Source organism: Pristis pectinata, chromosome 13 (genome assembly GCF_009764475.1).
Source record: "Pristis pectinata isolate sPriPec2 chromosome 13, sPriPec2.1.pri, whole genome shotgun sequence".
NCBI lineage: Eukaryota > Metazoa > Chordata > Chondrichthyes > Rhinopristiformes > Pristidae > Pristis > Pristis pectinata.
Window position 1 is genome coordinate 12,151,582 of NC_067417.1, and position 22,244 is coordinate 12,173,825.

At 43.6% G+C, this 22,244-nt stretch overlaps 1 protein-coding gene across 2 annotated transcripts in view; it reads left to right on the forward strand.

Annotated features, from left to right (window-relative positions):
* Positions 1-22,244, forward strand: part of LOC127577229 (chromodomain Y-like protein 2) — a 126,168-nt gene that overhangs the window by 88,955 nt on the left and 14,969 nt on the right. For both annotated transcript variants that reach the window (XM_052028231.1, XM_052028232.1), the window contains exon 4: positions 257-429. In XM_052028231.1, coding sequence (XP_051884191.1) covers positions 257-429 — 173 coding nt within the window. The remainder of the gene's footprint in view (positions 1-256; positions 430-22,244) is intronic.

A 22,244-nucleotide genomic window follows, 5' to 3' on the forward strand; every position in this document is an offset into this window, starting at 1 on the left:
TGCAAAGGTTCTGTGGGGAAGGACCACAGATGGAGGGGCTGAGTCAAGTGGGGAAGCCCCTCAAACATTGAAATGGTGTATCACCCCAGGGACCCACATAAGTAACAATGGTGCTGTAGTTTAAAAAATAATTTAACATTACTGAATATAATGACCATGAATGTAAAGGTTTTGCACTGTTTCTTCTTTTGTATATATTTTTATTATGAAAGAAGTTTATTTTTGAAAATAAAAAATGTTGCTGTTGTCTTTGCAGATTATGAAGGAGGTGCGGAGGGCACTTGGTAATGCATCAGCCGATGACAGCAAGCTGCTTCTGCTTAGTGCAGTAGGGAGCGTGTTCTGCAGTGGCCTCGACTACTCCTACCTAATTGGCAGGTTATCCAGTGACAGGAGGAAAGAGAGCGCCCGGATTGCAGAAGCAATAAGGTACTTTTCTTTTGAACAGTGAAAAGAAATAGTTCAGTTGCACGTGACTTGCATCTTGTGGTCATGGCTGGGAATAAACTCGAGAACTGTGAAGTAAAGCACAGCAATGACAAGCTAATCTTTCAGTCAGAACCAGAAATGCTAATAACATGGTGGGCTGAAGGGCCTGTTTTGTGCTGTATGGTTCTGTGGTTCATTCTAGATTTTGATAGATTTGTTGTATGCCTATGTTTTACTTTGAATCTTGGCATTACCTCCCATTATCTGAGCTTGCTTGTGCTAAGTGATGGATAAACCTTCACACCTGTATCATCATGCAGATTAAGTTTTGATTTGCTCACCTGAGTGCTGATTGATCTGCTAATGTTCGAGTGTAAGGTAAAGGCATAAAAATTCAGAGCAGGAGTTGGCCATAGGTCATTTGATCCTATTCAATAAGACCACAGCCTATCTGATCTTCTCAACTCCACTTTCCTGCCTCTTCCCCATCACCCTGGACTCTCAGCAGCCCTAAAAGTTGACTGTGAATATTTTCAGTGGCACTGCATTCAGAGCTCTCTGAGGTTGAGAAATCCAAGGATTCACTGCTGAGAGAAGAAATTCTTCCTCTTCTCCATCTTAATTAGGCAATCCTTTACCTTGAAAGTGTGCTATCCAATTTCAGACTTCCCTTACCAGTGGAAACATCCTGTCACCATTTATCCTGTCCAACTTTCTCAAGATGATATATATCTTAATGAGGTCACCTCTTATTCATTTAAAATCCAATGAGTATCGGCCCAATTTGCTACATCTTTCGTCATTCATCTCAGCAATCAATTTGATGGACCTTCTCCTCACTAAATAAGGAAGAAGGTGTCTGCAGAGGTCCAGGTGTGATCTCACTGAGGTTCTTGTCTGTCGCAGCAAGTCTTTCTGATGTTTATATTCCATCTTTCTTTCCTCGAGAGACCAAAATCCTTCCTAACTAATTGTTGGAGCTGCATTCTAAATTGACCAGCAAGCGCACACACTCAGAAAGGAAGATTAACTCTGCTAAATCACCACCAGAGAGCTGACCCATGCATTGGCCTCTACCAGCTTGCTTTGAACCACAGAAGTATTTGAGACACACAGGGACCATCCAGTAGACTAGTTGGAGCACTGGTGTATTGGCAGGGAGCACCAGGGCAATCATTGGATTGTAGTTAATTTTCTCGGCTCATAATGTGCTCCTAGTGTGTACTTATGTGTGAACTTCCTTGATTGTGCTGGAGATGATTGTAAACAGCATAGTCTGTATGCCAAGAATCTACAGAAGAGTGTAGGTTTGAACCTGCCTTGACCTTCAGTTTCTTGCTCAGGTGACTTATGTACATTAGTGTTTGGTCAAAGGAATGCCAAGTTAAGCTGGGTGTCTGTTGTGCTCTAGTTTCTGTCCATTCATTGTGATGTTCATACCCCTCCATGCATGGTTATGGTGGAGGTGGAATACAGTGGGAACTGCCTTGAGGGATGCTGGAATAGAAACAGAAAACGTTGGAAATAGTGGGTCAGACGATATCTGTGGGAAACAGTTAATGTTTCAGGTCAACAATCCTTGATCGAACTGATGCTGGGTTGCGTTGAGGTAGCCATAATATTTCGCATTTCATAATGACATGGAAAGCAGCCATTCAGCCCATCGAGTCTATGCTAGCTCTCAAGAGCACTCCCATAAATACCATTCCCCCACTTATATCCTTGTACCTGTTCTTTCTCACATGCCCCATCAACTCCATTTGCCTAACTTAGGGGTAATTTACAGTAATAACTAACCTGGCAGGTAGCACAGCTGTGGGTTGTGGGAGGAAATCTGAGCACTCGAGCGAAAGCAGGTAGTCACGGGGAGAAGGTACAAGCTCTGCACCAGCAGCTTGGTCGGCACATCACTCAGGCTCTCCTCCGGCTCAGAAAAGGTTTTGGCCTGTGGGGAGGTCAAAAGGTGCAACTTATCTTCTGTGCCTTCTGGTTCTGGGTCACATACTCTCCTCCCCACCCCTGTGTGAGGAGGAACATTGTCACAATGTGCTGAAGGAGTGTACCAATCCAAGCCAGCCTCTATTCAGTGACCTATCAAGCCCAAATCAAGTCAAGTTGAGTTTATTGTCATGTGCACAAGCACGGTGAGGTAGAGTATAATGAAAGACTTGCTTGCAGCAGCATCATAGGCACGTAGGTACAGACAACACACAGATCATCAGTTACATATAAATTGTATATAAATTATGCAAGACAGTGAAGAATAAAGACTGTGCAAAACAAGACATTAGTGCAAAAACATGGTAGTGTAGCGGTTAGCGTAACGCTATTGCAGTGCCAGCGACCTGGGTTTGATTCTGACTGCTGTCTCTAAGGAGTTTGTACGTTCTCCCCGTGTGTCTGCGTGGGTTTCCTCCAAGTGCTCCGGTATCCTCCCACATTCCAAAGACATTCGGGTTAGGAAGTTGTGGGCATGCTGTGTTTGTGCTGGAAGCGTGGCGACACTTGCGGGCTCCCCCCAGAACATTCTACGCAAAGATGCATTTCACTGTGTGTTTTGATGTACATGTGACTAATAAAGACATCTTCTTAAAAACAAGTACATGGTAGTGCAAGAGGTGGTCTGTAGTGTTCTGTTGCTGAGGTCAGGTTAGAGTTGTGCAGGTTGGTTCAAGAACCTGATGGTTGTAGGAAAGTAGCTGTTCCTGAACCTGGTGGTGTGGGACTTCAGGCTTCTGTACCTCCTGTCCACCGTCTGCCTGTCTTACATCTGAGGGCCTTTTGTGGATGAGGTGGCCATGTCACACACATGATAGATCAGCCCTTGTGGCAGGAAAACTGACCTCTGCCATCAGCCACCTCCTTGTCACACACCCTTCTGCTCACCCACCTGGATTCAACCTGCCAGGTCATCACCGAGCCCAAACCGGGTATTGGCTCTGTGAATCAGTCAGCACCATCGGTCTCCCAGGTAACCCAGCCTGCTGTGCTGATGGAGGCCAAACTGGTGCACATTGTGGATGATTTCTGTTGACCAAACTCAATATCAGGCCCCACATGCTGCTCCTGGTCAGGGAGAATGCCGTGCATGGCCTAGAATACAAGAAAATACTAAGTTATTAAAATAGATATAGCACTTAGTGTGTCTAACCAGGTTTGGGCAGGTAAAACTCTAAAGAGAGCATCAAAAGATGTGTACCATGCATCTGGTAGACCACACATGGAATTGGAATTGTTTTATTATTGTCAAATATACCAAGATACAGTGAAAAACTGGTTTGCATGCTATCCAGACAGATCATTCCAAGCATAAGTACACTGATGTAGTACAAAGGGAAAAGCAATAACAGAATGCAGAATAAAGTGTTACAGTTACAGAGAAAATGCAGTGCAGGTAGACAATAAGGTGCAAGGGCCATGACAAGGTAGATTGAGAGATCAAGAGTCAATCTTTAGTGTACAAGAGGTCCACTCAAGAGTTTTATTACAGCGGGATAGACGCTGTCCTTGAACCTGGCACTTTCAAGCTTTTGTATCTTCTGCCTGATAGAAGGGGGGAGAAGAGAGAATAACTGGGGTGGGAGGGGTCTTTGATTATGTTGGTTGCTTTCCCAAGACAGCGGGAAGTATAGACAGATATATATTCAAGTGAGGAAATTATGATATTTTTTGGGGTTAAACAGTAATAATGGCTTGTTATTCCATTGAAAACTCCCTCAGGTCCCCTGTAATGATCCGTAACGTTTTCTGCTTATTATGTAAATTCTCTGAAATTCACGTCAGCTCAGAATTTCCCTTGATTGACTGGAAATGATTATAAACAGCGTAGCCTGTGAAAACTCACTAGATTAACTGATAATAACTTCAGGATTCCCATGTTAAACTATTCACATGCGAAAATCCTGAAGTTTCTGTTGGTTTCATTAACCATAATTACTACTGCCAAATCCAGGCCATTATGTAACATGACTTGCCCTTAAACAGAGCCTTTAACATAATTAAACATTCCAAGACATTTTTCAGGAGCATCATCAAACAAGATTTAAAACTGAGCCACAAAATAAGATGAGGATCCAAAGGTTTGGTCAAAGGGGTGGGGTGTAAAGCATGCTTCAAAGAGGAAGGTGAGGTGCAGAGGATTGGGTAGGGAGTTCCAGCGCTCATGGCTTGGGAATAGTAGGATTGAGCAAGAGATCCGAAGTGTCAGAATAGATGCAGCATAGAAATTTGATGGATTGAAGCCAGTTACTGAGAAAGCATGGGCATCTAATGTACAAATTCAAGGAAAGTTTTGGATAGATGCCAAGAAGTTCTTGGCACCGAATAATTAATATGTACAATGGGCTGCCTCGCATGGTCACGGAGGTGCTAATTACAAATATCAATGGTATTTTAAGAACTAGCTGAGTTCAGTTTAGGAACACGGACTCTGGTTACCTTCTGCATGGTGGAGCTGGGACTCAGCCAAGTGCCAACTACCAGGCACAAGTATCTTGTGTAATTGCCTTAAGGTCAGCTGCAAGGTCTGACTGCTCTGAAGACGTCCAAGATTAGGTGAGCTTTGAGAACAAAAAGGTAAATAATGGGACATCCGCGCAAGGTGAAGTTCACCACCGGCAATTGGGATTGTTATCCCAATTTTAAGTTCCCACTCCTGCCTGCTGCAAAATCACACAGTGCCATAGATTAATTCTGTTAAAATGTGTTTATTAGCAGTATACTGCCAAGGAAAATTCTCCTCTAACTCTCATGCAAAGTCTTCATCGGAGGTCTCCACAATACAGAGGGGCAGGCATTAATTTATACAGTCCTTGTCACACATTTAAACAATGCGGCTACACCAATTTAAATTGGGGAGCCTAAGATACAAAGACAACCATCACACTCATTGTTTTAAGACAAACCTCACACTCATTGTTTAGGAGAACCACCTGGTCTTGAGTCAGGGGCTTGCGTGCGTGGTATTTTTTCATTGGTTATATGTCTGGTCACAATTTCTTAACCCTTTACTTCCTGAGAATGAGTTACCTTTCCTAAATAAAACCTCAAAAAAGCTTTAAAAGTTGCATTAGTCCAGCAGCAGAGGAATAAGAAGAGGTCATTCAGTTCCACAGGTTAGACCACAGTCTGCTCTGTACCAAAACTCCATCCTTTTTCCTGGGTTCATTAACCCCAACACCCTTGTCTAACAAAAGTTCCTCAATAACAGTTCTGAACTTTTTAGTTAAGTCCCCAATTTCAACAGCATTTCAGGAGAGGGAGTTTGAGATTACCACTATCCTTTGTAGGAAGAAGTGCTTCCTAGGAAGGAAGTGCAGGCATTGGAGAGGGTCAAGAGGAGGTTTACGAGAATGATCCCAGCGGTGGGAGGGATAATGTATGAAGAACGTTTGATGGCTCTGGGCCTGTACTCACTGGAGTTTAGAAGGATGAGGGGGATCTCATTGAAACCTACCAAATATTGAAAGGCCTGGATAGAGTGGATGTGGAGAAGATGTTTCCAGTGGTGGGAGAGTCTCAGACCAGAGGGCACAACCTCAGAATAAAAGGACGTCCTTTTAGAACTGAGATGAGGAGGAACTTCTTTAACCAGAGGGTGGTGAATCTGTGGAATTCATTGCCACAGACGACTGTGGAGGCCAAGTCGTTGGGTATATTTAAAGCAGAGGTTGATAGGTTCTTGATTAGTAAGGGTGTCAAAGGTTATGGGGAGAAGGCAGGAGAATGGGGTTGAGAGGGAAAAATAAATCAGCCATGATTGAATGGCAGAGCAGACTCGATGGGCCAAATGGCCTAATTCTGCTCCTGTGCCTTAAGGTCTTATAACTCTAATTTTAAGCTTATGTCTGCTTGTCCTGAACTCCCCCAGCAGAGGGAATTTGCCTGTGGCTACTAGCTCCAAATGCATGCAAAAGCATTGACTGCTAGACTTTCTCAGTGCCTGCACACTCCATTCTGAAGACCTTCGCGGAACTGAATCTGTGGAGGTGAGTACAGCTGATGGCCCTGAATCTTGCCCACTCTTGACACTGGTGCTGCCAATGTCCTTCTTTCCACACTGTTAAGTCCTTTAATTAACTTAACGACCATGATTGGAACTCTGCCGGTTAGCATAACGCTATTACAGCGCCAGCAACCCAGGTTCAATTCCGGCGGCTGCCTGTAAGGAGTTTGTACGTTCTCCCCGTGTCTGTGTGGGTTTCCCCAAGGTGCTCCGGTTTTCTCCTATGTTCCAAAGACGTATGGGTTAGGAAGTTGTGGGCAGGCTATGTTGGCGCCGGAAGCATGGCGACACTTGCGGACTGCCACCAGCACACTCTACGCAAAAGATGCATTTCATGGTGTCTTTCTATGTACATGTGACTAAAAAAGATATCTTCTATATTGAACGCAATAATCTGAGCAGCCGGTGTTACTCAAATTAAAAGTGAATTCCTCACTTTGAAAGTTACAAAAATTTTAAGGTTTTCTTTCAAAGGATGATAGAGTCAAGGTTCTCGGTGCCATTCTGGGCACACCAATCCCATCATCGAGCTTCCACAACAAATGACTGCGTTTTGTTCCTTTTGCATCACTGCAGCCACGCAGTGCTGACCTCTGGCGTGAATTGTGTTTGTGAGCTTTAAACCCAATTAATTTGATACAATCCCTTTACATGAAGGCTTTAAGGCAAAATATCCTCCTGGAGCTCATTTGCTATTTCATAGCATCAAGGTTATTTAATTGCACTGTATCAAAGAATGTTCTCTGGGAAAACCTTTCATTGGAGAATAAGGATAAAACCATCAGTCTGACCTGTGCTTGAAATACACCTACTCCGTTGTTCATTTTTTTGTTAACTTTCTAAGTTGGGATGTAACCCTTGTCAGAAGCCTAATTTCATGGCTCATGGTTCACTTAACAATGCATTCAAAGGAATTCATTCAAAACCCAAAGGCAAAGCTCCCTGGGGTTCAGCAACTTTGAAAGACAAGGGTGGTTTAAGCAGGATCCAAAGGGAACGTCATCAATGTGTTCACATAATACAGAAGTGGCAATTCCAACCCTCCTGAGCCCGTGAATGTGGTCTTCCTCTTTTCCTTGGGCAGTCCCTTGGGGTTGATAATGACTTGCTGCTACTCCTCTTGTATGGACCCTTATATGGAGGATGGAGGTGAGGCCGTTGTGGGGAATGCAAGGTCTGCTGCAGGAGGTGCTTGATGTGCCTCTACATTCCTCCCAGCGAAGAGACTCTAGGTTCTCAGTTCCATCTCAGGTGCTCGTCCTCCACTTTAATCGGTCACAGAGCAAGGATTCCCTTCAGCCTTTTTTGTCTTTGAAAACCCTTGTCAACAGAGAGGAACTATGGAGAATCCTGCTCATGTTGGGTGACCTTCAGAAATGTGTCTTCGATTTATATGTGCTGCATGAAGGAATCAGAATCAGATTTATTATCACTGACATATGTCGGGAAATCTGTTGTTTTGCAGCAGCAGTACAGTGCAAGACATAAAGATATAAAAATTACTGTGTTAAAGAAATAGTGCAAAAGAGGAATAACAAGGTAGTGTTCATGGGTTCATGGCCCATTCAGAAATCACATGGCAGAGGGGCAGAAGCTGTTCCTGAATCGTTGAGTGTGGGTCTTCAGGCTCCTGTACCTCCTCCCTGATGGTAGTAATGAGAAGAGGGCATGTCCCGGATGGTGAGGGTTCTTAGTGATGGATGCCGCCTTCTTGAGCCACCGCATCTTGAAGATGTCCTTAATGGCGGGGAGGGTTGTGCCCATGATGGAGCTGGCTGAGTCTACAACCCTCTGCAGCCTCTTGTGATCCTGTGCATCGTATGAAGGTTTCTTATTCCAAACAATCATTTACGAGTAGCAGAGCTTCCACACATCAACTCGCATGAGAAGATCCACGACACAGAGGATCCAGAGTTCTAAATTGGTCTTCAAGAAGCCAAAGGGAAGAAGATGATTTAAAAGAGAAATGCTTTTATTTCAGAATTTGGGGAAATAGGAAGGTTCTAGTAATGAAATGATTTGATCCTTAGAGAATCTTATCAGAAGGGATTTTTGAAAAATGTCTGCAGAAACCTGAGACAATTTGGAAACCTTTGGTTAAGTAAGGAACATTTGCACAGAAGGGCAGGCATGGTGGAGTAGCAGTTAGCGTAACGCTATTACAGCGCCAGCAACCCGGGTTCAATTCTGGCCACTGTCTGTAAGGAGTTTGTACGTCCTCCCTGTGTCTGCGTGGGTTTCCTCCCACATTCCAAAGGCGTACAGGTTAGGAAGTTGTGAGCATGCTATGTTGGTGCCAGAAGCGTGGCGACACTTGCGGGCTGCCCCCAGAACACACTCCGCAAAAGGTACATTTCATGGTGTGTTTCGATGTACATGTGACTAATAAAGAGATCTCATCTTAAGTTCTGATGCACCCTGAGTGTGTCCAGTCTGGAGTTGATTTGGTGGTCAGTGGTTATTTTAATCCAAGGTCTTGGTTGCTGTTAGTCAGATGTTGCTGTTGTTCCCACATTTTCGGAGCACTTTAACCAATATCCTTTAAAGTGTGTTTTACACAGGTGCTTTATATTTCCAAGGTAAACAAAAGGACACAAGTCGGATCCCGGTGCAAATGCAACTTTATTCACACGTGCACGTGCAATAATGTAATAATTAACTTAGGCTTTAACTATCTGTCCGAGTTCCAAACACTGTTGGTGGACTTGGGGCAGGACACAGGTATCTTCACTGGGCTCCTGGAGTCCAGGGTTCTCTGCTCTTCATGAAGATCGGTCTCCGTCCTCACCTGGTGCTGGTGCCGTCTTTGCTCCCTTGTTTGGAGCTCTCAAAGTCGCCCTTCGTTGGCTGTGGTCCTCGCCGGCTGTTGTCGAGGGTCTTCACTGCCGACCACCAGGACAGAGTTGTCGCTGCTCTGACCTGCTGATCAGCATTAGTCATACCCCTGCAGTGACCTTCCAGAAACTTCTCTCAGTTTGACCAATTAGATGGTGAGGTGGGAGGGCCACATTAGTCACTTCAAAGGATAACGAGTTTGGGGAAAGCTTTGAATGCAACCTTCTGAATAAGGGAGGGGCAGAAATCTGAGGTTCCATTCAGTCTGCTTCTCTGTTGTTTCTCTTTTTCCTGGACCAATATGTTAAATACTTAACCACTTATTGATGGACCTGGATCGTGGTTGTTAACACCTATTCTTGCTCACGGATTTGGACCTTCCATTATCCCTTTGCCTCCACAGATGCTGCTTGACCTGCTGAGTTCCTCCAGCAGTTTGCTTCCTGCACCAGTATTAAGAAGACTAGTCTGTATTTCATCCATCGTATCCGCTATCCCATTTTAAATTACATGTTAGCTGTTCTGTCACCCAACACCGCAGCTTTCCCCACCCTCCCAGTCTATGTCATAGTATCTCAGCTAACTCTTCCCTAAGTCTATTAAACATTGTGGATCAAATCTGTCTGGTACAGGGATTTTATCCTCTTTGAGATGAATAATTTATTTAATATTTCTCTTCTATTTCAAAAGCAATTATATTGTTTCCATTCATCCGGTGTCATGTCCACCTGTAAATACTGAAGCAAAGTAACTAGTTGATATTTTTACCACTTAGCTGCTTTAAGAATATTTTACATGTTTATTCTTTGGGATCCTTTTGTCACTCTGACATCCTTTTTCCTTATGAACCTGTGGACTATTTTGCTGTATTTTCTTAATGATTTAGTTTGACAGTTCCTTTTTGTCTCACTAATTGTTTTTAATTTATCTTCTAATCTCTGCATTCTTCTTTGTTGTGTTATCCCCAATTATCCATGTTGTTGGTATGGAATTGGAATTGGTTTTTTTTGTCACTTGTACTGAGGTACAGTGGAAAAACTTGTCCTGCATACCATTCATACAGATCAATTCATTACACAGTGCACTGAGGTAGTACAGGGTAAAACAATACAGAATGCAGAGTAAAGTGTCACAGCTTCAGAGAAAGTGCAGTGCAGGTAGGCCCCTTATCATCATTTTTTTCCCTGGTGTACAGATATGTTTGTCCTGAACTAAAGATAACTGTTTTAAGTATTTATCTTTACTGGTTTGTGTCATTGCCAATATTGTCCTTTTAATTTCTATCCTCCAAAATCACCTTTAATTCATATCTTTATACTAGCCTTTACCATGGTTATATCCTGCCCTCTTGGGGGCTTTTAAGAGGGGCTTGGATGGGCACATGAATGAGAGGAAAATGGAGGGATATGGGCATTCTGTAGGTAGGAGGGATTAACTATGTCGGCACAACATTGTGGGCCGAAGGGCCTGTTCTGTGCTGTACTGTTCGATGTTCTTATTTGCTCCAGTTCATTCCCACCACCGACTCCAGTAGCACCTCGTCCCTTTTGGACTTACTTAGTTCTAAAATAGAAGTCTTATAAATGTTTTACTCACAAATGCCCTGGCCCCTTATCTACATATAGGCAAGGCTGACAGAAAATCTTTTATCTCACTCTAAACTGGTGTGATGATGAATAGCAATCACCAATAAATGATAAGAATTGCTGAAACTATGAGGTGAGCGGAGGGGAACGCAGGAGGTCACTTTTCCATTGATCAATTCAAGAATCATGGAGTCATACAGCATGGAAGCAACCCACCAAGTCCACACCAACCATCAAGCACACATTTTCATTAATCCAACATTAATCGCATTGTTATTCTCCCCACACTGTTGTCAACTCCCCTGGGATTCTACCACTCGCCTACACACTATGGACCATTTACTGTGGCCAATTAACTTCCCAACTTGTACGTCTTTGGGATGTGCAAGGAAACCGGAGCGCCAGAGGAAACCCACGCAGTCACCGGGAGAATGTGCAAACTCCACACAGGCGGCACCTAAGGTCAGGATTGAACCCACATCTCTGGTGCTGTGGGGCAGCGGCTGTACCAGCTGCACCACTGTGGTGCCCGATCTGTTTAAAGTTCACAGAAATTTGACTAAGGAGACAGTGAGATTATTTCTTGAGGGGGAAGAGCAAAACTGAAAGTCATTGGTTGTCGCCAAGAATTTAGAAGGAATGTCATTACGAGAGAGTGATGAGAATCTGGAACTCATTACCATGAGGAGTAGTTAAGACGCACAGCTTAATACATCAAAGGAGGAGACTAAGTTGACTTGCTTGCAGAATCTCTTCATTCTGAAGGATTGGCTTTATTTACATATTGCTCGCTTTCATTCTTTGTGGTTTCCTGCTCCCTGCTCACCCTAATGGAGGAGAAGGGAAGATCCATCCCCCGGTGAATCTGCTCTCCCCTCCTCCCCGCACCTGCCTATCACTATCTCCTACCTGCATCTACCTATCACCACCTTGTGCCCACTCTGCCTCCCCTCTTTTGTCCACCTATCATTGGTCTGCTTTTCCTTCCTATTCCCCTTTTCCGATCTTCAGTCCTGAACCAAGGGTCCTGACCTGAAACGTTGACCACCTGCTTTTCTCCACAGATGCTGCCTGACCTGCTGAGTTCCTCCAGCATCATCCTGTTTTTCATTTAGATATTCCAGCATCTGCAGTCCTTTGTTTCTCTAGTATTGAGTTAGTTTTGTGAATGGGGCAATCCTGCCAACATGCTCGTTCCCTTAAGTGGTTTTTGTGGGGTTGAGAGAGCCTCATACACTGCCAAACCAAACTGTAGCTCCGGGGGTTAAATGGATAACACAGAATAGCAACGGGATATAGGATGCTGTTTGTTTTTGTACTTAATGTTAAGTTTCTTCCTTATTTTAAAAGCTATTCACAGATAAACTTGAACAACTGCATTATTTGCCAGCAGAAATTGTGGGTGTAAAATAACAATGATGGGATAACTTTAAAATATTGTTCAGTAACAGTGTACTCAGAACAAACTGATGGTATTGTGGATATAAAGCTCTTAGCAAAGGTATGCTTCCCACTACTGGGTAAAAGGAGTTTTAAAATAGAGTCATAGAGTGATACAGCAGGGAAAGAGGCCCTTCAGCCTCCAAGGCTATGCTGACCATCAGCCACCTATTTATACTAATTCCACTTTATTCTCCCCACACTCCCATCGTTCCCCCAGATTCTACTACTCACCTACACACTAGGGCCAATTTACAGTGGCCGATTAACCCACCGACCCACATGTTTTAGGGATGTGGGAGGAAACCGGAGCACCCAGAGGAAACCCACACAGTCACAGGGAGAGCATGAAAACTCCACACAGACAGTGCCTGAAGTCAGGACAGAAGCCAGGCCGCTGGAGCTGTGAAGAAGCAGCTCTACCAGCTCCACTCTGTTGGATGTTTGGGAGGATTTTTTTTACATAGAAAAAGTTGAATTCTATACCTACAGGCGCTAAATCCTGCCAAAATCCTACTCTGCATCTGAAGAATGATGTAGCTTAACACCGTTAGCCAAGCATTCTCTGTTTGCTTTTTAAAGATTTGTACCTATTTTCAGTCCAAGGGGAAGGAAAGCACTCTGCAAATGTGCAACAAACCTATGTGATATCCTGTTTGTCCTGGAGTGACTCACAGCTTCGTCTGAATTCACAGTCCCCATTAAAATAAATGCAGTCACTCCAGAACGCGAATGGCTTTTCTTTGCCAATGACCTTACCACAGCAAAACTGTTGGGTTGTAAAATTTGATCTTTATAAACAGCAAATGTCAAGGAACATTTTGTTTATTGTTTTTAACGTAGACAATGGGAAGCAAGTACTTGGAACAAAATGTGCTCTCCTTAGTCTCAGCTCTCCCTCCAAGGATAATACTTCTATCTGTTCTTCTGGGAACTTGCTTGCCAGTAAAAACACGTACAGTGTTTGCTTTAACCATTTGTGGAACTCTGGCAAGCCTGGGGAACTGTTTTCTCCATTCTGATTAAAGACTCGACCACTATTTTAACTTTCACCACAACCAGTGTACGATGCTGTCATTATATCTCTGTCTCTAATTTTAATGAATCTACTTCCTGTGTTTTAGGTCATGAGGATTAAGAACTCGTAGGTGGGGGGTGGAGGGGGCATTGCTGAGTTTACAAAGTCAGGGATTAAAGTTGACTGCCTAGAAATTCATCCCTGGTCAGTAATACTACGTGACCTATATATTGACCAACAAAATGAGATCAAGGTCAGGCCTCAGCTGAAAGGATTTTTTAATAAAGTAGGTTGGCCCAAAATTGCCACAAGGGACAATGAGCAATGTTTTCTTTACCCACTGTAAGTAAATAAATTTGTTCTCATTGCTTGACAATTCCATAATTTCTGCTTGCAGTCTGAGCAAGAGCTTCTTATCTTATTTTTCCTGTTTCTCGAGGTTGTAATTTTCCATTCTACTGGTCAAAACACATAGTAAGGTCGAAGGATTGGTGTACAGTGTTTTGTGTTGCCGGAACTGGTTAGTTAACAGTGTCTTTTGAAGTCATGAACTTTACTAAGAATTCAGTGATACATTTAAATACATTAGCAGAAGCAAGACAGGTCAATAATGAGTTCTTGTGGGACCCATCCTGGTGTTAGGTCAAGTGTCCTATCATGAAAAGTGTCCGTGCCTTGTTCACCTTCAACGCAGAGTTAATGTTGCAAAAGTATAGCAGAATTTGCAAACTGCAGGACCACAATTTAGATATCTCCTTACGATCTTACAGGAGTAGCCATGTGCCAACACATAACCCACAAATGGCATGAATCACATTAAGCAGCACAGAGTTGTGTTAAAACCCCTCTCAAGCTTAGGGTGGTCATTTGCCAGTAATCAAGGAAAGAACTTTGGGTGCTGATCAGATCTACGGTGCCTTTTACTTTTGGTTTTGTGAACCATCTTACATTCCTGGTTATTTTTGAATCTGAGATGAACATAAACAAAAGTTTCTTTTTAAATAAAGGTTTTATTTTGATTTTCATGAATAGAAGCCTACTTTGACTTTCTAACAACTTGGAATATGTGGCAAAAAATAAAGCTCGTTCAGATATGTCTTTGCCTTTTACTTGGCCATTCTTTGCTTCTCCTCGACTGTATAATTATTCTAACTGTAACCGTAGTTGCTGGGAATCAGCTGGTTTTATACAAACGACGTACCTAGCATGTATTTCCTGTCCATTACAGTTGAAGGGTATTGCTTTCTGCGTAGCCCTTCAAAGGAAGGGATTGCAAAACAACAAAATTCATTTTGAAGAAATAAGTATCAGAGTCTAGATCTCCCACGACATCCGAGCCAAACCACTCGACATGTTTAGTTACGGGCAGTGTTTTTTTTAGTCTTAAAGGGACATACACCAAGTCATAGAGTAATACAGCACAGAAACAGGCCGTTTGTCCCAACTCGTCCATGCTGACCAAGGTGTCCACCTAAGCTGATCCCATTTGCCCGCGTGTGGCCCATATCTGTTTAAACTGTTTCTATCCATGTATTTATCCAAATGTCTTTGTTATTCATGAGAGATACAGGTATGGAGTAACAGTGGGTGACTGAACAACACAGATATCACTAAGTGGCAATGATTCTATGGCTGAAATGACTTAGAGCAACAATCCCATCCGTGGATAGCACAGCTTCTGTGTGATTTTCAGTTTGTCAGACCAAGCAGAGACATAAAGTACTCCAAATCCCAGCTCTAGCCCCAAACCTCCCCCCGTTGCTGAACCCGATGTGACCAGATCTAGATGCACACCTGATCCGCGTTGCAGCCACACACAGAACACAGAAGAGTACAGCACAGAAACAGGCCCTTCAGCCCACGATGTCATGCTGAACTAATCAAACTAATGACACCGAATTCTTTCTGCCTGCCCATGGTCCATATCCCTCCATTCCTTGTACATTCATGTGCCTATGCGAGAGCCTCTTAAGTTTATCTACATACCAATACATAATTTACTGTTTTCTGCTTCATTCCAATGCCTAGGATGACAATCTGTCAACCCTCTTGTCTTGCCAAGTATATAAGGCAGAGGTAAATGCAAAATCCCAAGTGACAATAATATTTTGGTTATATTTAACCAACCCCAACCCAAGTGAACTACAAGGCCCATTCCAAGTCACAATGAAATGTATTGCTTATAACTATGGAAACTGGTGCAGATTCCATGGAGGAAATCATATTTGCCTCCACCACCACCCCTGGCAGCACATTCCAGGCACCCACCACACTCTGTGTAAAAAAGAAATCTGCCCCGCACATCTCCTTTGAACTTACCCCCTCTCACCTTAAATGCATGCCTTCTAGTATTAAACATTTCAACCCTGGGAAAAAGATGCTGGCTGTCTATCTATGCCTCTCATAACTTTATAAACTTCTATTAGGTCTCCCCTCAGCCTTCACTGCTCCAGAGAAAACAACCCTAGTTTGTCCAACCTCTTCTTATAGCACATGCCCTCTAATCCAGGCAGCATCCTGGTAAACTCTCCCCCCTCCCCCGCACCTACCTATCGCTGTCTCTTACCTGCATCTACCTATCACCATCCTGTACCCACCCGCCTCCCCTCTTTTGTCCACCTATCACTGCTCTGCTTTTCCCTCCTATATACTGGGCTTCCGCTTTTCCTATCTTCAGTCCTGAAGAAGGGTCCTGACCTGAAACGTTGGACCGCCTGCTTTTCTCCACAGATGCTGCCTGGCCTGCTGAGTTCCTCCAGCATCATAGTGTTTCTCTTCAGCATCCTGGTAAACCTGTTCTACACCACACATACACAGTCCACACTGCAGCCTAGTCCACATTTCCAGCCCTGACTCTGGCTGCTCATTGCCTGTTAATATTTCACTACTTGCCAGCACAAGACATCATGACTTCACCAGACACCACGGGAGAGAGCTGTGGAGTGACGCACAACATTAATGAACACTCCCAGTAATAGATGTACAAACTTGTGAGCATGCAGATCTGCAGATAGTAAGTCAGCGGATAGTGAAGGCTCACTGTACACTTTGGTAATTCAGTGTTGTTCACATAAAATATTTCTGAATGTAAAGCCAGGATCCCCACCATCTGGGTCACGCCCTCTTCTCACTGCTACCGTCAGACAGGAGGTACATAAGCCTAAAATCCTACACCACCAGGTTCAGGAACAGCTGCTTTCCTACAACCATCAGGTTCTTGAACCAACCTGCACAACCCTAGTCATACCTCAGCAACGGAACACTACAGACCACCTCTTGCACTGCCGTGGACTTGTCTCTGATTGTGTTTCGTTTTGCACTAATGTCTTGTTCTGCATAGTCTTTTTTTTCACTGTCTTGTATTATTTACATTTAATTTATGTATAACTTATGTGTGTTGTTTGTCTGAATCTACGTGCCTGTGATGCTGCTGCAAGCAAGTTTTTCATTGTACCTGTACCTCACCGTACTTGTGCACATGACAATAAACTCAACTTTACTTGAGGAGTGAAAATGTATTAGTAGCATTCCAGAGACCTCTCTGTTCATCGCCCACTGAGAAACAGAAGCCAGACCTCTGCAAATAGTGAGGCAAATCCATCCAAAGAGCAAAATATAGATCAGACCACCAGAAAGAAATAGATTCAAAGTTGTTTCCATCCATCATATTGAGCAGTGGTTAATTGAAAGCCTGGATAAAGGTAAGGTTGGTGGCAAAAATTGAAAAATCACTTTATTTATCACCGTGTATTTGATTTTTTGTGTTTTGATGCAGCGAGTTGCAATCTGGAATAAAAGCAACAAATGCTGAAAATACTTAGCAGGTTAGGCAGCATCTGTGGAGAGAGAAAAACTGAAATAATATTTTGGCTCAAAGATAAAATGCCAGAAGTGGGAATAATTAGGGATAAAACAAGACACAGAGAATGAAGGGAGGGAAAGAGGGAAGAAATAGAAAGGTCTGTGAAGGTGGAGAGCTGGAAGGCTGAAGTTCGGGTGGCACAGTGGCGTAGACTGTAGAGCCACTGCCCCACAGCTCCAGCAACCAGGGTTCGATCCTGACCTTGGGCATTCTCTGTGTGGAGTTTGCACGTCCTCCCTGTGACCATGTGCACATGCTTCAGTTTCCCCCCACATTCCAAAGGTTGGTAAGTTAATTGGACACTGTAAGTTGTCTCTCGTGTGTAAGTGAGTAGGGCAGTCTGGGGGGAGTTGTTGGGAATCTGGGGAGAATAACATGGGATAGTTCAAATGGGGGCTTGATGGTGCAAACTTGGTGTTGTATCTCTTTATGACTCTAAATGATAGAGGTTTGGTGGTGCAGGGTGGAAGATGGTGGCAATAAGGAAAGAAGGGTCGGTCCTCAGGAGATGTAAATGCAGAATAACTATCTGGAATTGCTTGAGGGTTGTGGAGTGAATGCTGGAAATCTGTCATTGTTGAACCTGCTGTCAAGTCCCAAAAGCTGCATCGTATCTTGTTAGAAGGTGAACTGCTGTTGCTGAAGCCTGCACTGAGCTTTGCTGGAGCTGTGAGAAACAAAGGACTGCAGATGCTGGAATCTGGATGAAAAATACGATGATGCTGGAGGAACTCTGCAGGCCAGGCAGCATCCGTGGAGAAAAGCAGGCGGTCAGCGTTTCGGGTCAGGACTGAAGATAGGAAAAGGGGAAGCCCAGTGTATAGGAGAGGAGCCCAGTATATTGGAGCTTTGTAGGAAGTTAAGGACAGAGTGGTGGGTGGTGATTCGAGGATGTCCTGGCTGAAAGGATGGTGGAAGCGGATTTCATGGCCACCTTCAAAAGGGGAATACTTGAGGATGAACTGGAGGCCCAGGGAGAGAGAGAGAAACTGAGATAATGCGTCAGCTCAAAGATATAGTGGGAATGGTTAGAGATAAAACAGGTCTCAAGGAATGGAGAATAGAGGGAGGGAGGGAGAGACAAAATGGGAAGGACCGTAATAAAGTAGAGGGCTAGAGATTTTAAATATCGGTAGCACAGTGGTAATGAGAGATGTAAATGCAGCATAGTTATCTGAAACTGCCAGAGGGTTGTGGACTGTATGCTGGAAATGCTACTTAATCTAAAGTTGTTGAACCTGGGGTTGAGTCCCAAAAGCTGCAACATATCTTGTTTGAAAGTCAGTGGGAGTGGCACTACTTAAGAGCCAACAGATGTAATGGGTCAGGTGGCCAACTCCTGTACAGTATCAGCTCTTGCATTGTAGCATTAGCTGCAGAGAAAGTGGCTAACTTTGCGTTAACAGAACTGGGTGGCTGTACAGGTGACGGTTTCTAGCCCACATTTTCAAAAGTTGACCATGTCCGAAGAGAACCAAGTTTCTGAATGCAGAGTGAGAGCGAGAATACAGCTGTGAGAGTGAAGTGACAGAGCAAGGAGAGGGCGACATGCTTCCTTCGCTGTCCTCATAGCTTTAATATACACAGTGCTAACGTAAAATTGGCTGCAAATAGTTAAAACTATTGTCCTCAGAAAAAGCAGTTCATTTATGCAAACAAACAAAACTACTACTGTGAGGGTGTCTGTATGAACAGAGAGCAGGTGTTGGGATGTTGCTAAAGTTGTTGTTCCCCAACCTGGTACAGTGGCAATGCAAAAGTTTGGGCACCCCTGGTCAAAATTTCTGTTACTGTGAATAGCTAAGTGAGTAAAAGATGACCTGATTTCCAAAAGGCATAAAGTTAAAGATGACACATTTCTTTAATATTTTAAGCAAGATTACTTTTTTATTTCCATCTTTTACAGTTTCAAAATAACAAAAAAGGAAAAGGGCCTGAAGCAAAACTTTGGGCACCCTGCATGGTCAGTACTTAGTAACACCCCCTTTGGCAAGTATCACAGCTTGTAAACGCTTTCTGTAGCCAGCTAAGAGTCTTTCAATTCTTGTTTGGGGGATTTTCACCCATTCTTCCTTGCAGAAGGATTCTAGTTCTGTGAGATTCTTGGGTCGTCTTGCATGCACTGCTCTTTTGAGGTCTATCCACAGATTTTCGATGATGCTTAGGTCAGGGGACTGTGAGGGCCATGGCAAAACCTTCAGCTTGTGCCTCTTAAGGTAGTCCATTGTGGATTTTGAGGTGTGTTTAGGATAATTATCCTGTTGTAGAAGCCATCCTCTTTTCATCTTCAGCTTTTTTACAGACGGTGTGATGTTTGCTTCCAGAATTTGCTGGTATTTAATTGAATTCATTCTTCCCTCTACCAGTGAAATGTTCCCCGTGCCACTGGCTGCAACACAAACCCAAAGCATGATCAATCCACCTCCATGCTTAACAGTTGGAGAGGTGTTCTTTTCATGAAATTCTGCACGCTTTTATCTCCAAACATACCTTTGCTCATTGCAGCCAAAAAGTTCTATTTTAACTTCATCAGTCCACAGGACTTGTTTCCAAAATGCATCAGGCTTGTTTAGATGTTCCTCTGCAGCTGAATTTTGTGGTGAGGATACAGGAAAGTTTGGAGAAAAAAGGGTGCAGAATTTCATGAAAAGAACACCTCTCCAACCGTTAAGCACAGGGGTGGATCGATCATGCTTTGGGCTTGTGTTGCAGCCAGTGGCACGGGGAACATTTCACTGGTAGAGGGAAAAATGAATTCAATTAAATACCAGCAAATTCTGGAAGCAACGTTGAGTGTGGGTCTTCAGGCTCCGGTACCTCCTCCCCGATGGTAGTAACGAGAAGAGGGCATATCCCGGGTGGTGAGGGTCCTTAATGATGATGCTGCCTCCTTGAGGCACCACCTCTTGAAGATGTCCTCGATGGCAGGGAGGGTTGTGCCTGTGATGGAGCTGGCTGAGTGGCAGGGAAGTTGAATGAAGCTGAAACAAATAAGCAGACCAAAGGTGGGAGAGGAGCTGATTCCTATTTGCTCATTGGGGGAGGTAGTGTGAAACTAAGTTTTAGATCAAAGGAGGAAGTTGCAATAGCAGTTGTTTGTGGCAGTGAGGTTTTACCTTGAAGGTAATGCCTCCCAGGCATAAAGGCTCTGCAGTCAGGGAAGATGAGCTGGTCTGTAACCAGAAGTCATGTCTCAGAGGGTCAGCAGCAGATTCGCCCACAGAATAGTCATGAGCACACACAATATTCAACTCATAGTGTAAGAGGCACGGTATAACATAAAAGTCAGGGTATAACAGGCACAGTAGTGCAGCAGTTAGCATAACGCTATTACAGTGCCAGCGACCCGGGTTCAATTCCTGCTGCTGTCTGTAAGGAGTTTGTACGTTCTCCCCGTGTCTACATGAGTTTCCTCCGGGTGCTCTGGTTTCCTCCCACATTCCAAAGACGTACGGGTTAGGAAGGTGTGGGCATGCAATGTTGGCGCCTGAAGCGTGGTGACACTTGCGGGCTGCCCCCAGAACACTCTACACAAAGATGCATTTCACTGTGTGTTTCGATGTACATGTGACCAATAAGGATATCTTATTTCTTATTAAGAGGAGTCAAGGGCCGGGGAGTGGTACCCTAGTGTCTGCTGGTATATTAAGGGTACTGTAATTTCACAATCTTGAGTAAAGGTATTTCAACCACAGAAATAAAGAGTACTGGTCTTTTGCTAATATTTCCCAATCAGGACATTGGCACAACCAGTAGTAAATGGCCTGACCTGTTGTAAACAAAGGTAGGCAGGAGAAGACACCAGCCCAATATAACCTTCAAGAGCCATTCTTGACATGTCCAAATCAAGGCTTCAGCCTCTTCAGGAAGTCCGAGCTTAAAGTCATTTGCCCAGAAGTTCACTCCTGATGGATAGAGTTAAACACCCAATGATTTCAGTGGAATGAGGCAGTGTCAAAATATGCCAATGCTTTGTCTTGTCCTTGTACTACCTCAATGCACTGTTGTAATGAAATAGTCTGTTTGGACGGTATGCAAGACAAGTTTTCACTGTACCTCAGTACACATGACAATACTAAACCAATTTACCTATTTAAAGCATTTAGCACTTCCAACTAGGATAATTTCCTGGAAGTTATTCTTCACAGAACTCACTCTGGGGTCAGTTGAGCTTGTGCCACCTGGTCCCAGGTTTCCAAAGTTTAACCACTTAAACTTCTGAGAATCTAGCAGCATGAACTAGAACCATGTTCTTAAGTGATGCTTTTGTCATTGCCTTTGGGTAGAGCTCCTCCAAATCACACTCCAGTTCTTCAGAGCATTGGAGATATCAACAATTCTTTGCCCTGGTCACTGCCCATATATGCTACTTTCATGAACTTGAACCAAGCAATGGTCTGCAGCAATGTGATCAAATATAATGCGATCAACTACTAATCCTGCCCTAAAATATAAAATCAATGTGAATCTGAACTATAAGACACTAAGAAGGTGCTCACCATTGGAAGATAGGATCCTTTCTCAGTCCTACTTCCAATCAACCTGTAATACAATAAAGTCATGAAAATAAACGTTTGTCCTTAGTTCCTAATGCTGAGCAGGCAACGTAGTATCACATGCCCAAAGTGTTGTTCTCCCATTATTGAAGCCAATATATTACAACCAATCACAGTTTCATAGTATTAGGATCAGATTTAGTATCACTAATTTATACGAAGTGAACTTTGTTGTTTTGCAGCAGCAGGTACAGTTCAGGACATAAAATTACTATAAATTACAAAAGTAAATAGTACAAAAAAAAGGAATAACAAGGTAATGTTCATGGGTTCACGGACCATTCAGAAATATGATGGCGGAGGGAAGAAGCTGTTTCTGAACCATTGACTGTGGGTCATCAGGCTCCTGTACCTCCTCCCTGATGGTAGTAACAAGAAGAGAGCATGTCCTGGGTGGTGAGGATCCTTAGTAATGGTAGTTGGTAGTTAATGTCTGTTTTGCCAGAAATCAGACAACCAGGAGCCGGTCCCCAGTTCATCAGGAATAGTCTCCCATTGGTCGATAATCAATTTT